Source organism: Fusarium fujikuroi, chromosome FFUJ_chr11, assembly GCF_900079805.1.
Source record: "Fusarium fujikuroi IMI 58289 draft genome, chromosome FFUJ_chr11".
NCBI classification, from domain to species: Eukaryota; Fungi; Ascomycota; class Sordariomycetes; order Hypocreales; family Nectriaceae; genus Fusarium; species Fusarium fujikuroi.
The window spans coordinates 366,857-380,131 of record NC_036632.1 but is presented as its reverse complement, the minus strand read 5'-3'; the positions used below and the strand labels follow the sequence as shown (position 1 = coordinate 380,131).

Genomic DNA, 13,275 nt, shown 5'->3' with positions numbered 1-13,275 from the left:
AGCCTTTTCTACTCTTGAAAGCGTGTATGTAACTGGAAAATCTCAAGGGACCGTGAGCGTTGCGCGGGAAGTAACGTAGGGATCTTTCCCGTCGAATCACATGCAGGGCAATGCACGATGATCAATTGCGTATTCTCTCAGTCTCGACGGCGCTAGTTCCTCTAACGAACCAATATAGACTTTGTCGCATCCCGAGGCACGCTCGGATACGAACGACATAGCGGGGCACGCGAGACTACTTATTATCCCAAACCGCACGTCTTCACGCTCACTGACTCTACTTCAGGTGTTCCATTCAATTGATCCCGTCGGCGCACTGAACAATGCCGGACGACAAACTCACCCTCGAAGAAGCCCATCGGCGCTTCAAAGAGCCGCTTCCCAAATTAACCGCCATCAAATGCTCGGTCATAGCCTATGCGCTACGAGCATTCATCGTCGTTGCGAATTATGGTCTTTCGCTGAAAGAAAAGATCGTGACGCCTGTTAACGCGCCGACTCTTATCAAGACATATGCGTGTCGACCAAAGCTGTCCCTACGGTACGTCTTCAACTCATACTTCTGACAAGATCTAACCTCCATAGAATATTCTTTCCCAAAACCTATGATGAAACCACCAATGAAACACTCCCTACGGTGTTTACCATCCATGGCGGCGGTTTCGTCATGGGAGATCCTCGTGATGATGACCACTTCAACTATACGTTCGCCAACATGCACTCTGTTCTCGTCGTCGCGTTGGATTATTCCAAATCGCCACGTGTTCACTTCCCAACCCCAACATACGACCTGGAAGCGCTCATCTTGGCTGCTCTCTCCGACTCGTCTCTTCCAATTGACCAAGACCGCGTTGCAATCATGGGTTCCTCAGCGGGCGGGAACCTAGCGCTCTCTGTATCTCTCCTCCCAAGCATGTGCGGCAGTGGCGATGGCGTGCGACGTATCAAGACCGCTGTGCCGATGTATCCAGTCGTCGACATGTCAGTGAGGCGAGAGTACAAGATACAGACTCGACAGTGGAAACCTTCATTCGGAGCGTTTCGAGCAAAGACGACGGATATGCTGTTTCCGCTTTCACCTGTTTTCGAAGCTGCGTACACTCTACCTGGTCAAGATCATCATGATCCATTGTTGAATCCTTTTTACGCTGAGAAAGAGCAGCTACCACCGAATATCTTCTTCCTAGCGTGCGAGCTTGACATGCTGGCGGGAGAGGCCTGGAGAATGATTTGTGGACTGACGGGGAGAGATATTGGAGATGAGACTGTGGGGAGAGAAGCAATTGGGCCTAAAGGGGAGTTGATACTGGATGATGAGAGGTATTCGTTTGAGACAAAGACTAAAGAAGGGAGCTATAGATGGCTGTTGATTCCGGATCAGATTCATGCGTATGATAAGTATGAGAATCTGGGTTTGCTTCATGGGGATAAAGAGCTGTCGAAGGATGCTGAGTTGAAGTTGGCTGAGGCTCAGAAGGTAATAGGGAAGTGGTTGTTTGAGGGGCCGTTTGCTTGAGGGATAGATCCAGATAGACGCAGAAAGGATACCATAGTTATTACAAGAACTGGTCAATATCGTGAGTAACATAGGTACATCGGCTGTCTATAGGGCACCGCTCTAGACATTCTTCTCTGAATCAAGTCTCATCCACTGATATAATGGCAAAACTGCTTAAGATCCTCCTCCACCATCACAGCCACCGCCTCCTCCTCCGCATCCACCGCCGCCGCCGCATCCTCCTCCTCCTCCTCCACAGCCTCCTCCAGAACAAGCAGCCCCAGCACACCCACCACCATCTCCACTACCCGCACATCCTCCACCCGCTGCATTACCTCCACAACTTCCCGCCGCACAACCAGGCGCAGCTCCATACCCATACGCCACCGGCACAAACACAACCGGTGCCATAAAAGGTCCGTACACTGTAACCGTCAGTCAGCATTCAGTCTTTAGCTCAGGGAGAGCTAGACTCACTCCAGTAGGAATAACCCCAGTGGTCGTAGTACTGATCCTTGGGAGGAAGCTTTCGACCCTTCTTCTCAGCGCGCTTGCACGCTTTTTGGTAGTTCTCTTCCAGCCGCTTGTTCTGAACCTCTCGAAGTCTGTTTTGCACTTTTTCAACGTGGCTTGCTGCGACGAGGCCTTCGTTTGATGTGCGGACGGCGTTGTGAGAGGAGATATGGGCTGAGTTGTCGGGAGGACACAAATCAGCTGCTCCGGACTCGTAAAACTTGTCGGCAACTTGATTTGTCAGTTATGTTTCTTGTATAAGGTGAGGGTTACTTACTCTTTTCGCTGTGGGAGAGCTTGAGAACGCGACCAATTGATGTGACGTGTGCGGCTCGCACGCTCTCGCAGTACCAGCATGTACACTCTGAGTAGACCTCGTCAAACATCTCTTGGTAAATCTTGCTCGTCCACTCAAACCCGTCATTCAACTTCTCATCCTCGATCTTATCATCGTGCCTCACGTACTTGAACACTCGCTTGGTGGTATACATAAAGTACGACAAAGGCATGAGTTGGTGAGTATGCCATCCAAGATCGACATCGAGCGTAGGAACAGCAGTCTTCTTGGGGTTCTTGGCGATGATCCTCATGAAGCGATTATACTTCAAGCAGCATCTATCCATGGTCTCTCGCGCAGTGGGGGAGTGCAGCCAATCAAGCTTGCACATCTTTTCAGCAAAGATACCCTGTCGCATCACGGCGCCGCAGAGATCAAGAGCAAAAGGGCTGAAGTTCTCCCAGTATCGGGACATCATCTTCCGAATACAGACTTTTGAGAAAGCTGGCACGAGGCCCGATCGTCCACTTGCAACGCTGCCGTTGATGATAGCCAGAGCACTTGGTTTGAGAAGCGCCTCAGACTCGATCAACTTGCGCACAGTTTCCATGGTAGGCGGGTCCTCAGGATCAGGTGAATCGAGAAGATTCTGGATCTGAAGGCGCAAGACATGTTGAATCATGCGATTGGGAAACATGCGTTGATCAAATACGTTTCCCTTGCGAGTTGTGATGGGAACGGGTGTTCCGCTGTTGGGCCAGAGAATCGTCCCAGGCATAGGATAGCTCTTGAAGACGACATTCTCAGCATCTTTACAGAACTTTACAACGCTAAGGGTCTCTTTGGTCACGCGGGTATTGCACTTTGGGCAGCGCGCCTCGAACCTGATGTCGCCGTAGCCTGCGCCCATGAGACCAGGGCGATCTGGGGATTTGGGGGTTTCTTCGAGACCGCAGGTAGTCCAGGGGACGTCGAAAGGCTGCGCGCAGTTTTTGTTAGGGCAGGAGATGGTCTTGACGAGGGGATCGTCGACGTTGTCCCATTGACGACCTGTTTGGGCGACCCAGCGTGCCTTGTCGTCGTCGGAGACGTTGTAGCTGAAGGAGCCATCGATGGCGGCGTTGACGAGACCCCATGGCATACCGGACTGCCAGAATTGACGGTGGCCTTGTCGGATGCAGTCTTCGAGGAAGTTGTAGGGATTCAACATGTGAGAGTGATATACCATCAACACGTCTACAGTTTGTTAGTGCTTGCCTTTTTTTGTAGCTGAATTGACTCACCAAGAGGCGGAAGGGCCTTCTTCTCCCACCAACGAGGCGCATCCCCAACTGGAAACTGCGCAAAAGAGGGAGAGTTCTTATCAGTCATGATACCCTCCGTCAACCGACTCAGTTCCCTTGGGAGTGAATCCCACCACGCCTCATACCGATCAACAGCCCTCGCGACAAACAGCGCCCATCTCTTCTCGCGCACTTTGCTTAGCGACTTCTTCTTATCCTCTAGTTCATGGTTGAATTCGCCTGCAGCGGGATGCTCATCAACGTCGCCGTTCTCATGGACCACCATGTTTCCATCGGCGCGAGTATCCCATAGTCCCCAGAGACCGTCTGTGTAGCCAATGTCTTCTTTGAGCGCCTCAAATGCGAAGAGCAGACGGAGATGGGCGAGACAGGTGCTGGAATCTGGTTCGTGAGGGAGGTAGTCGATTTGGAGATCTGTGAATGGGGCTGTGAGGTCATCTGGGCCGGGAGCGGGTGTATCGTCCACGGCCTGATAAGCCGGAGGGGCAGCCATGGTTAAAAAATGAAAGTGTGTAGATAATATGCGAGTAATGGTATTTTGGTTAAATTTGATTGTTGCTGATGCTTGTTTATTATCGTCTGTTGAGATGGATGGAAACTTGGCAGTTTATATCACGGAACTGTGCCGCGGTGCAGGACCCCTCGATCTTGCCATCTTCTCCGCGTTTACATCATTTGTGGGCAAGCGAGGCAGTGCATGCGCGTGTGTGACTGGTTGGATGAGCAAAGCCAGCGGAATTGATCACAAGGATAAATTGGAATCATGCCGATGATCCGATTGACACTGGAGCCATTTGCTGGTGCACTAACAGGTCTGCGGGGTCGACGCGGGGTCATTGCACTTTATTGGAGTAGTTGCTGTTAGGCTAATAACCAAGGTTACAGCCACCGCCCGGCTACACCTACACAACAGGCAACAGAATTCTGAGAGCTAAGCCTGGGGAGATCTACTTGGGCGGCGATTTTTATGCAATCGCTGCAAGGCTGGGCGTAATGATCAACGCCAAGATGGAGCATCTGATTGAATGCGAAAATGGAAGGATTCTTGCCGTCCTTCTAGAAGGCCTTGGGCTATGCCTTGCATGCTCTAGCTTTGGGGCTGTGATGTCGCGGTGCATGCCTATCACGTCTGATTCTGGACCGTCGTGGATTGGGGGCCGTTTTTGAGGGAGAACCAACACAACACGTCAGCGATAAGAAATCAGGTCACCAGGATTTGACAATGACAATTACGTATCAGGCCTGTTGCTTGAAGTGTTGGCTGCAGGTGAGTCTGGGTGCGCGATGCATCTCCTCAATTGGGAATGCGAAAATTACATGACGGCCCGCGATACCTGCGCAGCGACAAAATGATCTGATCTCCCGGGGAAATCAAGCCATAGATCCGACGACGAAATTAACGGGTCAAAAGCCCCAATCTTATAATCTGTGGCTGAATTGAGTGGCTTCTTACGAAACATTGCGTGTTGGCTACCGTCATCTCGGTGTTTTGGCGTAAGACGGGCTGTTCACCTCAAATATGCCGGGTCAAATCACCGATATCACTGTGTATTTAGACTCATTTCGCAAATAAAGTTATCAGATCAATTCTTCATCATTCATAGCCCACTATTTACATCCTTCACTAAAATGTCCACACTCAAAGTCCTTGTTGTAGGCGGAGGCATCGCCGGCCCCTCAGTAGCCCACTGGCTCTCACGCACCGGCGCAGAAATCACCCTCATCGAGCGCTCCCCCAAACCCAGAACAAACGGCCAACAGCTTGATCTTCGTCATCAAGGTGTAGCGGTCATGAAGAAGATGGGTATTGAGCCTGCGATTCGCGCTAAGCATGTTCATGAAGTTGGAACACAAATGATTGACACGAATGGTCGGACAAAGGTGTTCTTCCCAACGATCGAGAGCGGGACTGGGCATCAGAGTGTCACGACCGAGTATGAGATTATGCGTGGTGATCTTGTAAATATTCTGTTGGGGCTTACGCAGGGGAAGCAGAATGTGAAGCATCGTTTTGGAACAAGTGTTGCGAGCTTGACGCAGGATGATGAGAGTGACCCGAATGGAAAGGTTCATGTCGGGTTTGATGATGGTCAGAAAGACGACTTTGATCTCGTCGTCGCTGCTGATGGCACGGGTTCCAGGACACGACAGCTCGTGCTTGGACCTGACGCTCCGGATCCACGACATTTCCTCGGTGGTTACATCGGCTTCTTCAGCGTCTTGTCAAAACCGCACGACACCAACCGCTTCACATTCTGCCATATGCCTGGCTCACGCTGGCTCGGTACGAGAAAGGACAGCCCGGACATGACACGCGTGTACATGAACATACAGAGTCAGAACGAGGGTCTTGCAGTGGCGCACAAGTCGGGAAAGCTAGACGATCTCAAGGCTGCTTGGGCGGATGTCTTCGCAGATGGAAAGTGGGAGAGCGCTCGGTTCATGGATGCGTTGAAGAATTCACCAGAGGCAGACGATCTCTACTCCACGCCCTGCCAAGAAGTTCGACTGCCTCCAGGATCATGGTCCAAAGGCCGTGTCGTAGCCCTTGGCGATGCAGCGCATGCTCAGACTGCAAATGGCTTCGGAACAACATGGGCCATCATCGGATCGTATGTCCTCGCTGGCGAAGTAGCGACCCTGTATAGGCAAGATCCCAGCAGGGGAGTCGTGCAGGGCGTCAAGAGATATGAGGAGGTCTATCGGCCGATAGCGACATCTATGCAGGGCGACCAGAGCGCATTCGCTAGAGCAGTATTCGCGCCAAAGACGCAGTTTGGGATCCAGGTGCTTCACACGCTGGGAAGAATGGCATCGTGGTTCAAGCTAGATCAAGGAATGGGCCTTGATTCAAAGATCGCAAACTGGCAACTTCCAGAGTATCCAGCACTGAACGCTGAGAAATGAAATTGGGGGTATCAATCAACAAAGCTGTATAATAGTTAGACACGCAATTCATCTCTTCTCAATGATTACAAAACTCACCTCAAGATGAGTCAAAGCACACAGAGGTATATATACAACGAAAAGATCAAGGTATCAATATCACAGATCACAAGGAAAGTTTCATCATCGGACACTATTCTGCGACGACAGGGAACCTCTACCGCCAGACTCAGTCATGCTAGGTGTATGATGTTCACGCTCCTGCAGTCGCGAGATGGAGTTGACGTCTTTGGCGCCTGGTAAGCTGATTGCGTCGTAGTCCAGATAGGCGTACGCACGCTGTCCCTCAATGACCTCCTCGACGTCCCGAGGGCTGCGGGAGCGGCGGAGGGCGATGGAGTTGGTGTAGGTGTTTGAGGCGTGGCTGAGGCCGTTGGCGGGATAGGTGGTGTTGCCGGAGGATAAGCCTGGGATGAATTTGCGGAAGATAGGGCGTAGAAGAGCGAGGCAGCCTGGGAGGGTTAGTGATGATTGAAGAGGGACCTTGGGAGGGGGGCTTACTGGTGAAGACGGCGAGGTGGACTTCGACGTTGGCCCAGACCATGGCGAGGGAAAAGTCGTAGGGGAATTCTCGTGAGTTGGAGGTGTATTTTTGGGCCTCGACGATCTGAAAGATGGAAGCAATACCGACCCTGAGAGTGTAAGCGATTGATAGACTTATGAAGGGGTGAACTTACAATGAACCAAGACTGAAAATACCAATGACAGCAATCTTTTGCCCCAGTATCAACTTCATTCTCACAACCTCAAACAACGGCAAAGCCAAAATGATAAAATCCATCAAACAATGCGTCAAATCAGTCCCGAGATAATATTGTCCGATATTATTCATGCACTTTCCATCAATCGACTTATCCCAGTACGCCTGCACAGGCATGCAGTGAAAGATGGTCATGAAGGTCCGGATGGTGATCCAGCATCCACAGCATACCATCAAGATAATGATGGGTACGCGTATGGATGAGAACTGGAAGAGGCGACGGTAAAAGGTGAGCACGGACATTTTGCTGAGAAAGATTGACCACGAGTACAGGATCTCGCTGGCGAAGAGGATCTCGTGAGATTTCTCGAGGATGTGATCGATCTTGTCTTCGGGGAAGTGGCCGATTTTGCGACCCATGTAGTAACATGTAGTCCCTTGGTACGTTAATTAAATTGACGAGATGGAGTGAAAGAGCATCACTCACACACGATGAGAAGAATTGCATAACCAAGAGCCACAAACTACACGAACATAAGCATTTATTAATAACGTCTTAACTTTAGCGTGAGGGCGTACCCAAGCTGCGATTGACAAGGCATCGTCATAGCCAACGCCCATCTTAGTCATGCGCCGCGCCTTGATCCTCAGTACCAGCGCGAGCGCACTCGCGGGCACGGGGATGATGATGGCGGCCCAGACATTGGGAACCCGGCCCGTCATGATTGAAGCGACAGCAGCGAAGACACGCTGCTGGGAGTCATTGAATTGCGTAAAGCGAGAATGAAGAGACGAGAGAGAGCTTTTTGGCGGGGGGGAAGACGAGAGAATGGGAGAAAAAAAAGAGGGGCGACGTAGGGAGCTCTTTATGCCGAAGATACGAGTGGTAGGATTTGCCTTAGATTAGACTGCGCTGGTGCTGGTGCTGGTGCTGGGCTGGGTGATAGGGTGTCGGTGCTGGTAGGGGCCAAGCAATTAGCATTGCCACAACGTTGACAGGCCAAGCCGACAGACATTCTGTGCAACCCCCTCCCCCAGCACCAAAGCTGAAAAAGGGCGACAGCCACTGATAAACTACAGCGAGAAAATACGCCCCGTCAGCTTGGCTGTCGATAAAATGGCTGCCTTATTTTCAACCCTTGTCTGCATCACCCAAGCATTGGCTCAATGGGGGGAAAAGTCGCGCAGTCATCACGCCCACACACACCAAGACTGGGCTTTGTTGGGCGAATCAACACGAGACACTGCGACGCTGATCAAGTGACCACCGAGATAAGGGTTCAATTGGCCCAAGCTGAAAACGCAGTCGTTATCTCTCACGTAGAGATAGGCTTTCTTTTTAGGATTTGGACACCTTCTTGATGGAGTCTAGTCTCATGTCGGTGAGATTTGTTCTACGAGCCTTCTTTTTGTTCCTTTTGGTGTTTTTGAAGCACAGAGTATTGGGATTTGGGAGGAATTGGGTTTTTTGGTCCACGTCATAACGGCCGGGGGCGGTAGTAGTGGATATTTTACCCCAGGTTTGAAGTCCCACTTGGGGCCAGCGTTAGCCGTTGAAATGTGCCGCCCGTTAAAATGAGGCTTTCTTTGTTGCGTTTGCTTATCGCAATTGAAAAGACGACAGAGTGGTGTGAACAGCACATAACAGCCTCGTGAGGCAGGCTGCTGATGACTCATTTCAATACGAAATTGTTTGCTTTTTCTGATAAAGAGAATAAAGGAATGGCATGCAGTATGGACCGTGCTGTGAGGCTTGGGGGAGCAAACTTGTTTATTGAGTGACGCTATGGTAATTACCGCGATAAGCTGTTCAATAAGCAATCCACTGACCGAGACCCTGGTCATCGTCTCGTTCCTCTGTAGGAATCGTTTCTGCACGGTCCATAATTTCCTGGCAACTGTTCCAAATCCTCCTTCTGTTCCTCAGCCCCGGCAGTTCTCCCCACCGTCGGGCCAACTCCCCCCGCAATTGCGTCCAATTAGTGCTCCTGCGGTCCAACAACCTAACCGGCGTAGTCTTGTAACTCTGCTTTCGCCTCTCTTCAAGCTTAGCCGCCCAAGTAACCAACCTTTTAATCTCTACTGCATTCTCTTCCGATCCATCATCGTCACTACGACGAGCTGAGATTTCCTGATTAATTTCACCCAGTCTCTGTCCGATTCTTCGCTGTTCAACTGCTGTTGTCGTGACGAAGAATGAGAGCGGCAGGGACGTCCATGCTTCGTAGAGCCAGGGGAGTTCGCGGAGGGTAAGCTGGTAGAAGAGCGATTGAGGGAGATGCCGGAATGCTCGTGATGAAAGGCGCAGGTTGGCGATGTCCCAGGAATCTAGCTGCAGTAGGATCTCGAGCTTGATCTCCTGCGGAAACTTGGAGAACATGTCTGTAGAGCTCAGGGCTGGCGGTGCCGCATCTGAGCAAATATCATCGGGACTGTAGATATTCTGTACGGAATCGATAATGTCCTGCAACCCGGGGATGAAGCACGGATTCGCAGCCAGAAATTCGTCCCCGGCGTGATGCATCCATTGCATCTGCTTTGCTCTCTTCACAGCAGCATGTTCTGGTAGCCGCATCGACGGCGCCGCTCTTTCCTGTGCCCAACTCACTAGAGCCTTTACATTCACAAAGCCATATCGATATATCGACGCTCGCTTGAAAACCTCAAAGCATGTCGGATGGAATGGCATCGCCGGAACCCCATCACTGAGAAAGGTCATCACTGGGTAGCGGACCTTGTTTCGCTCTGGGAAAAACTGCGGTGCATAGTATCCTCTGCGATTAGACTTCACAGCATCCGCCAGACCGCTGAGTACATGGCTGCTTTGGCTCTCAAAATCTTCAAGTTCGCTATCCTCTGGCTCCCATGACTCGTCGCGGAGTAGGAGACATTGATAGGTGTTGCACTCCCTCATCGCCTCGACTGAGATGCGGCTCCCGTGGTATGCAATGGTCGATCTGCAGTTCGGCCCTGAAATATGCTCAGAGCGGCTAGAGTCGAGATTTCTAGGGGAGAGAAAACTCGTCCCTGGTCCTGGGCCACTTCTTGGGATGGAAGTGCAGTCCGGTTGGACGCAGTTTTGGCTTCCGGGATATGCTCCGATGTCATCTCCTGCATGGCTGCTCCATGCTGCGGAGGGATGTTCTCCATTTGTTCGGTGACGGCTGATATGAAAGCTCACGCCGCAGATCATGCAGCGTGTATCTACTTCTTGGGTCGTGTATATTTCCAAGGATGGAAATACACGTGGTGCTTCTGCGTGTTCATAGAAGCCCACGCTCCGCATCGCTTGGTTGTTATTCTCATCGCCGTCAACCCAGGTTATAGACATTGCTTCGTCCAGGTCTATCATGGTTACTCGATGGTACCTATCCCTAGATAGGCTCAGTTTAAAACGGATCTGTGGACTTGGGCTCGTTTGATGCTAGCGGAGGTAAAATGGGAATGGTTCAGAGAATTGTGGGTGCGGGGTTGAAACATGTCTTGAGAATTTCTCCACCTGTCAAGTTTATGATCGATAGTGTATACTTACGCCTTCGTGTGACTTAGCCACAGGTTGATGTAGACGCTATCTGCGATGATCTCCACCAAGGAGCTCTTATCGATAAGGACGGGTCCTGGACGCGCGAGTTGAACACGAAGTGACGTAGGCCCACTGAACCGCGTTCCTCTCCATCCTGTACAACCAGCCAACCAAATTTGCGATAGTGATGAATAATACTTTCAATTTAAATCAACTTCTAACCAAGACCCTACGCAATGTCATCCGCACGAAATTAAACAAGCTCTTTGACTCGGGCGTCATGACCAAGGCCGAGTTCTGCAGAGCCACTGGTGCTAACTCAAACTCCCTTAACAAATTCCTCAAGCAGAAAGGTCCCTTTGGCGGATCTAACAGTGCTGTCTGGCGTAATGCATATGTATGGTTTCAACAACGTGAAGTCATGGGTCTCAAGATGCCAGATGCCAAGAAACGCCAGCTCAAGGAGAGCAAGAAAGAGGCTCCTGACGGAACTCACTCTAAAGGCGTAGCCCTTCCTGATATCAGTGATGCTCACCTCGAAGGCTAAGAAACAGACGACGTTCCCATCTTCGACGACTGCGATGAGATCCGCCGCAAGATAAACGCACACATGAAAATCCCAAGTATGACGCAAGCGCAGTTCTGCAGGGATATCTACGCGCAGTTCAAAGCACCAATGTGCAAGGGTATACAGTCAAAGCAGCTTTCGGACTTTCGAAAGGCGAAGAGTAGTGTGTTTTATGGGGCGTATGTTTATTTTGAGAAGATGAGGATTGCGCAGAAGAAGCCGGTCACGAAACATAGAGTTGAGATGACGTTTATGCATCCTGGGGGCATTCCGAGAGATCGAGATGACAGGACTACCTGGTTCATCGGTGCGGCTTGATGGGAGTTCTGTCGGTAGTAGTAAATTGAATGGGGGAATGGTTGATGTGCTCTGTTTAGGTGTTTGATCTCGTGAGCTTAGTTGATATGTGCTGTCAGTGTGTAAATAGGGCTGTATTATGTTGAGTATTTGTTCAATGGGACTTCGTGATTATACTCTGAAGTGAAACTGATATCAGTGACGAATATACCTACGCTGTAGACTTTTGCTGGAGAGTGCTCAAAGACATGTCACAGAGCACTGGCATCGCTTCTAGGAAAACGGATAAAACAGGGCTTGCCCCCGCGAGTTTGCATGAAATAATGAGAGCCAGACCTCCGCTTCAGCAGAATGAATGGATCAGCTCAGTCGACATATTGCGCGTACCAGGAGAAAGCGCTATTGTCAATTCGATGAGCAATTCGATGTTCCGACACGCTGAACGCCGCAACATGACTGGTCGAGGGTGAGCGCACATCGACAGGGATCATTGTCAGCAACCAACAACCAACTTCGCAACCACCAAAAACGCAAATCGAACGCAATAAGTCAAGCAATCTCAGAGGGCAAAAATGGCAAAAAATACATACAACAGCGGGGATTCGCTGGTCGTCACCGACCCAACTACTAATCCGCCGGTTAGTGGCTTGACTATGGGAGAGCGGACGGGATCCCGTATTTTCCACTACCTTTGGTCGTATGTGCTAGACTGTAGTGGGCTTACGCCCTATAACCACACAGATTTAGTAGGCTCTCGAGCGCGACTCAGTGGGTCAGTTTGCCAACGTGCGGTCTCAGTCATATTGGCAGCTTGAAGATTGACTTGTACTCTCATAGTCTGTGATTCTTTTGAAAGAGGAAATGTATTCCTCGCGTTATACCATTTAGTCTTCTTGTCGAGTGTCACCCTGATTCTCTTTAAGCTCCGGTCACTGTTTGATGCCGTGTTTGTCACCCGTCACGATATTGAATGCAGCTCAGTGAAAACAACGTCGTCTGCAACATTAATAGATTCCACTGTAAAGAGTTAAGTAGAAATCCGCATTAAGTGCAGTCTATTATTTCAACCATCAATTCAATCCAACGATATTTCAGCAGGGAAGATTTTACTTGCCTTCTATCCTCGTCGCCCATTTGTTAACACAATATGCATCTGCCAGTAAATGAATAACTACCCTACAGTATTGGTGATGGACATGATGCTCAGCGATATTGTCCACGCCGCCATCTTAAACCGCACTAGCGCCCCAGCTCCTCTGCCGAGTTTTCAGCAATCATCTTTCACAGACAGTCACCATTGAGAAAAATCTCTGTTCTGGTCGGTCCGTTGCAATGTTTCTGTAGCAATAGAATTATTTACTACTTGGCAGCATCATTTCTTTGCAGATTTTTCAGTCAATCGCAGTGCCATTTGCTCAAGTCGTCGCGATACCCACTAAACGCGTTCACTCTTCTCCGTTAGCGAAATGAGGTGACAAAAAAAAGTGGCTGGGCCAAAATCAGAGTTTTCACTCTGCCTCAGGCGCAAGTCCCCTAGCCCCGCTGTACCTCTCTATAAAAAACCGATCCTGCTCAGACCTTTGGGATTTTTTTCTTTTCTTCTTCATGTCGACAATACTTCAGTACGTCCACCCCTACCTACTATCACC

At 50.3% G+C, this 13,275-nt stretch overlaps 6 protein-coding genes and 1 non-coding gene; 3 read left to right on the top strand and 4 right to left on the bottom strand.

Annotated features, from left to right (window-relative positions):
* Positions 1 to 323: 323 nt before the first annotated feature.
* FFUJ_11350 (related to triacylglycerol lipase) lies at positions 324 to 1,516 on the top strand (the record flags this gene model as incomplete). XM_023570238.1 has 2 exons in its annotated part: positions 324 to 541; positions 586 to 1,516. 2 exons carry the CDS (start codon positions 324 to 326, stop codon positions 1,514 to 1,516), a joined length of 1,149 nt encoding a protein of 382 aa, XP_023437378.1.
* A 156-nt stretch (positions 1,517 to 1,672) lies between these two features.
* FFUJ_11349 (related to large-conductance mechanosensitive channel) lies at positions 1,673 to 4,085 on the bottom strand (the record flags this gene model as incomplete). XM_023570237.1 has 4 exons in its annotated part: positions 1,673 to 1,923; positions 1,976 to 2,242; positions 2,289 to 3,524; positions 3,572 to 4,085. The coding sequence occupies 4 exons, from the start codon at positions 4,083 to 4,085 to the stop codon at positions 1,673 to 1,675; spliced, it is 2,268 nt and encodes a 755-aa protein (XP_023437377.1).
* A 1,136-nt stretch (positions 4,086 to 5,221) lies between these two features.
* FFUJ_11348 (related to 2-polyprenyl-6-methoxyphenol hydroxylase and related FAD-dependent oxidoreductases) lies at positions 5,222 to 6,499 on the top strand (the record flags this gene model as incomplete). Its single annotated transcript, XM_023570236.1, has 1 exon — positions 5,222 to 6,499. One exon carries the CDS (start codon positions 5,222 to 5,224, stop codon positions 6,497 to 6,499), a length of 1,278 nt encoding a protein of 425 aa, XP_023437376.1.
* A 162-nt stretch (positions 6,500 to 6,661) lies between these two features.
* On the bottom strand, positions 6,662 to 7,961 carry FFUJ_11347 (related to integral membrane protein; the record flags this gene model as incomplete). XM_023570235.1 has 5 exons in its annotated part: positions 6,662 to 6,990; positions 7,040 to 7,170; positions 7,216 to 7,675; positions 7,726 to 7,762; positions 7,818 to 7,961. 5 exons carry the CDS (start codon positions 7,959 to 7,961, stop codon positions 6,662 to 6,664), a joined length of 1,101 nt encoding a protein of 366 aa, XP_023437375.1.
* Positions 7,962 to 9,048: 1,087 nt separating this feature from the next.
* On the bottom strand, positions 9,049 to 10,569 carry FFUJ_11346 (uncharacterized protein; the record flags this gene model as incomplete). The annotated part of the gene is made up of 1 exon (XM_023570234.1): positions 9,049 to 10,569. The coding sequence occupies one exon, from the start codon at positions 10,567 to 10,569 to the stop codon at positions 9,049 to 9,051; it is 1,521 nt and encodes a 506-aa protein (XP_023437374.1).
* Positions 10,570 to 11,041: 472 nt separating this feature from the next.
* FFUJ_11345 (uncharacterized protein) lies at positions 11,042 to 11,647 on the top strand (the record flags this gene model as incomplete). XM_023570233.1 has 2 exons in its annotated part: positions 11,042 to 11,285; positions 11,316 to 11,647. 2 exons carry the CDS (start codon positions 11,042 to 11,044, stop codon positions 11,645 to 11,647), a joined length of 576 nt encoding a protein of 191 aa, XP_023437373.1.
* Positions 11,648 to 12,209: 562 nt separating this feature from the next.
* Positions 12,210 to 12,325, bottom strand: FFUJ_scaffold13.rrna4. The gene has a single exon (XR_002792861.1). It is a non-coding gene; the product is annotated as a ribosomal RNA (ribosomal RNA).
* Positions 12,326 to 13,275: the final 950 nt, after the last annotated feature.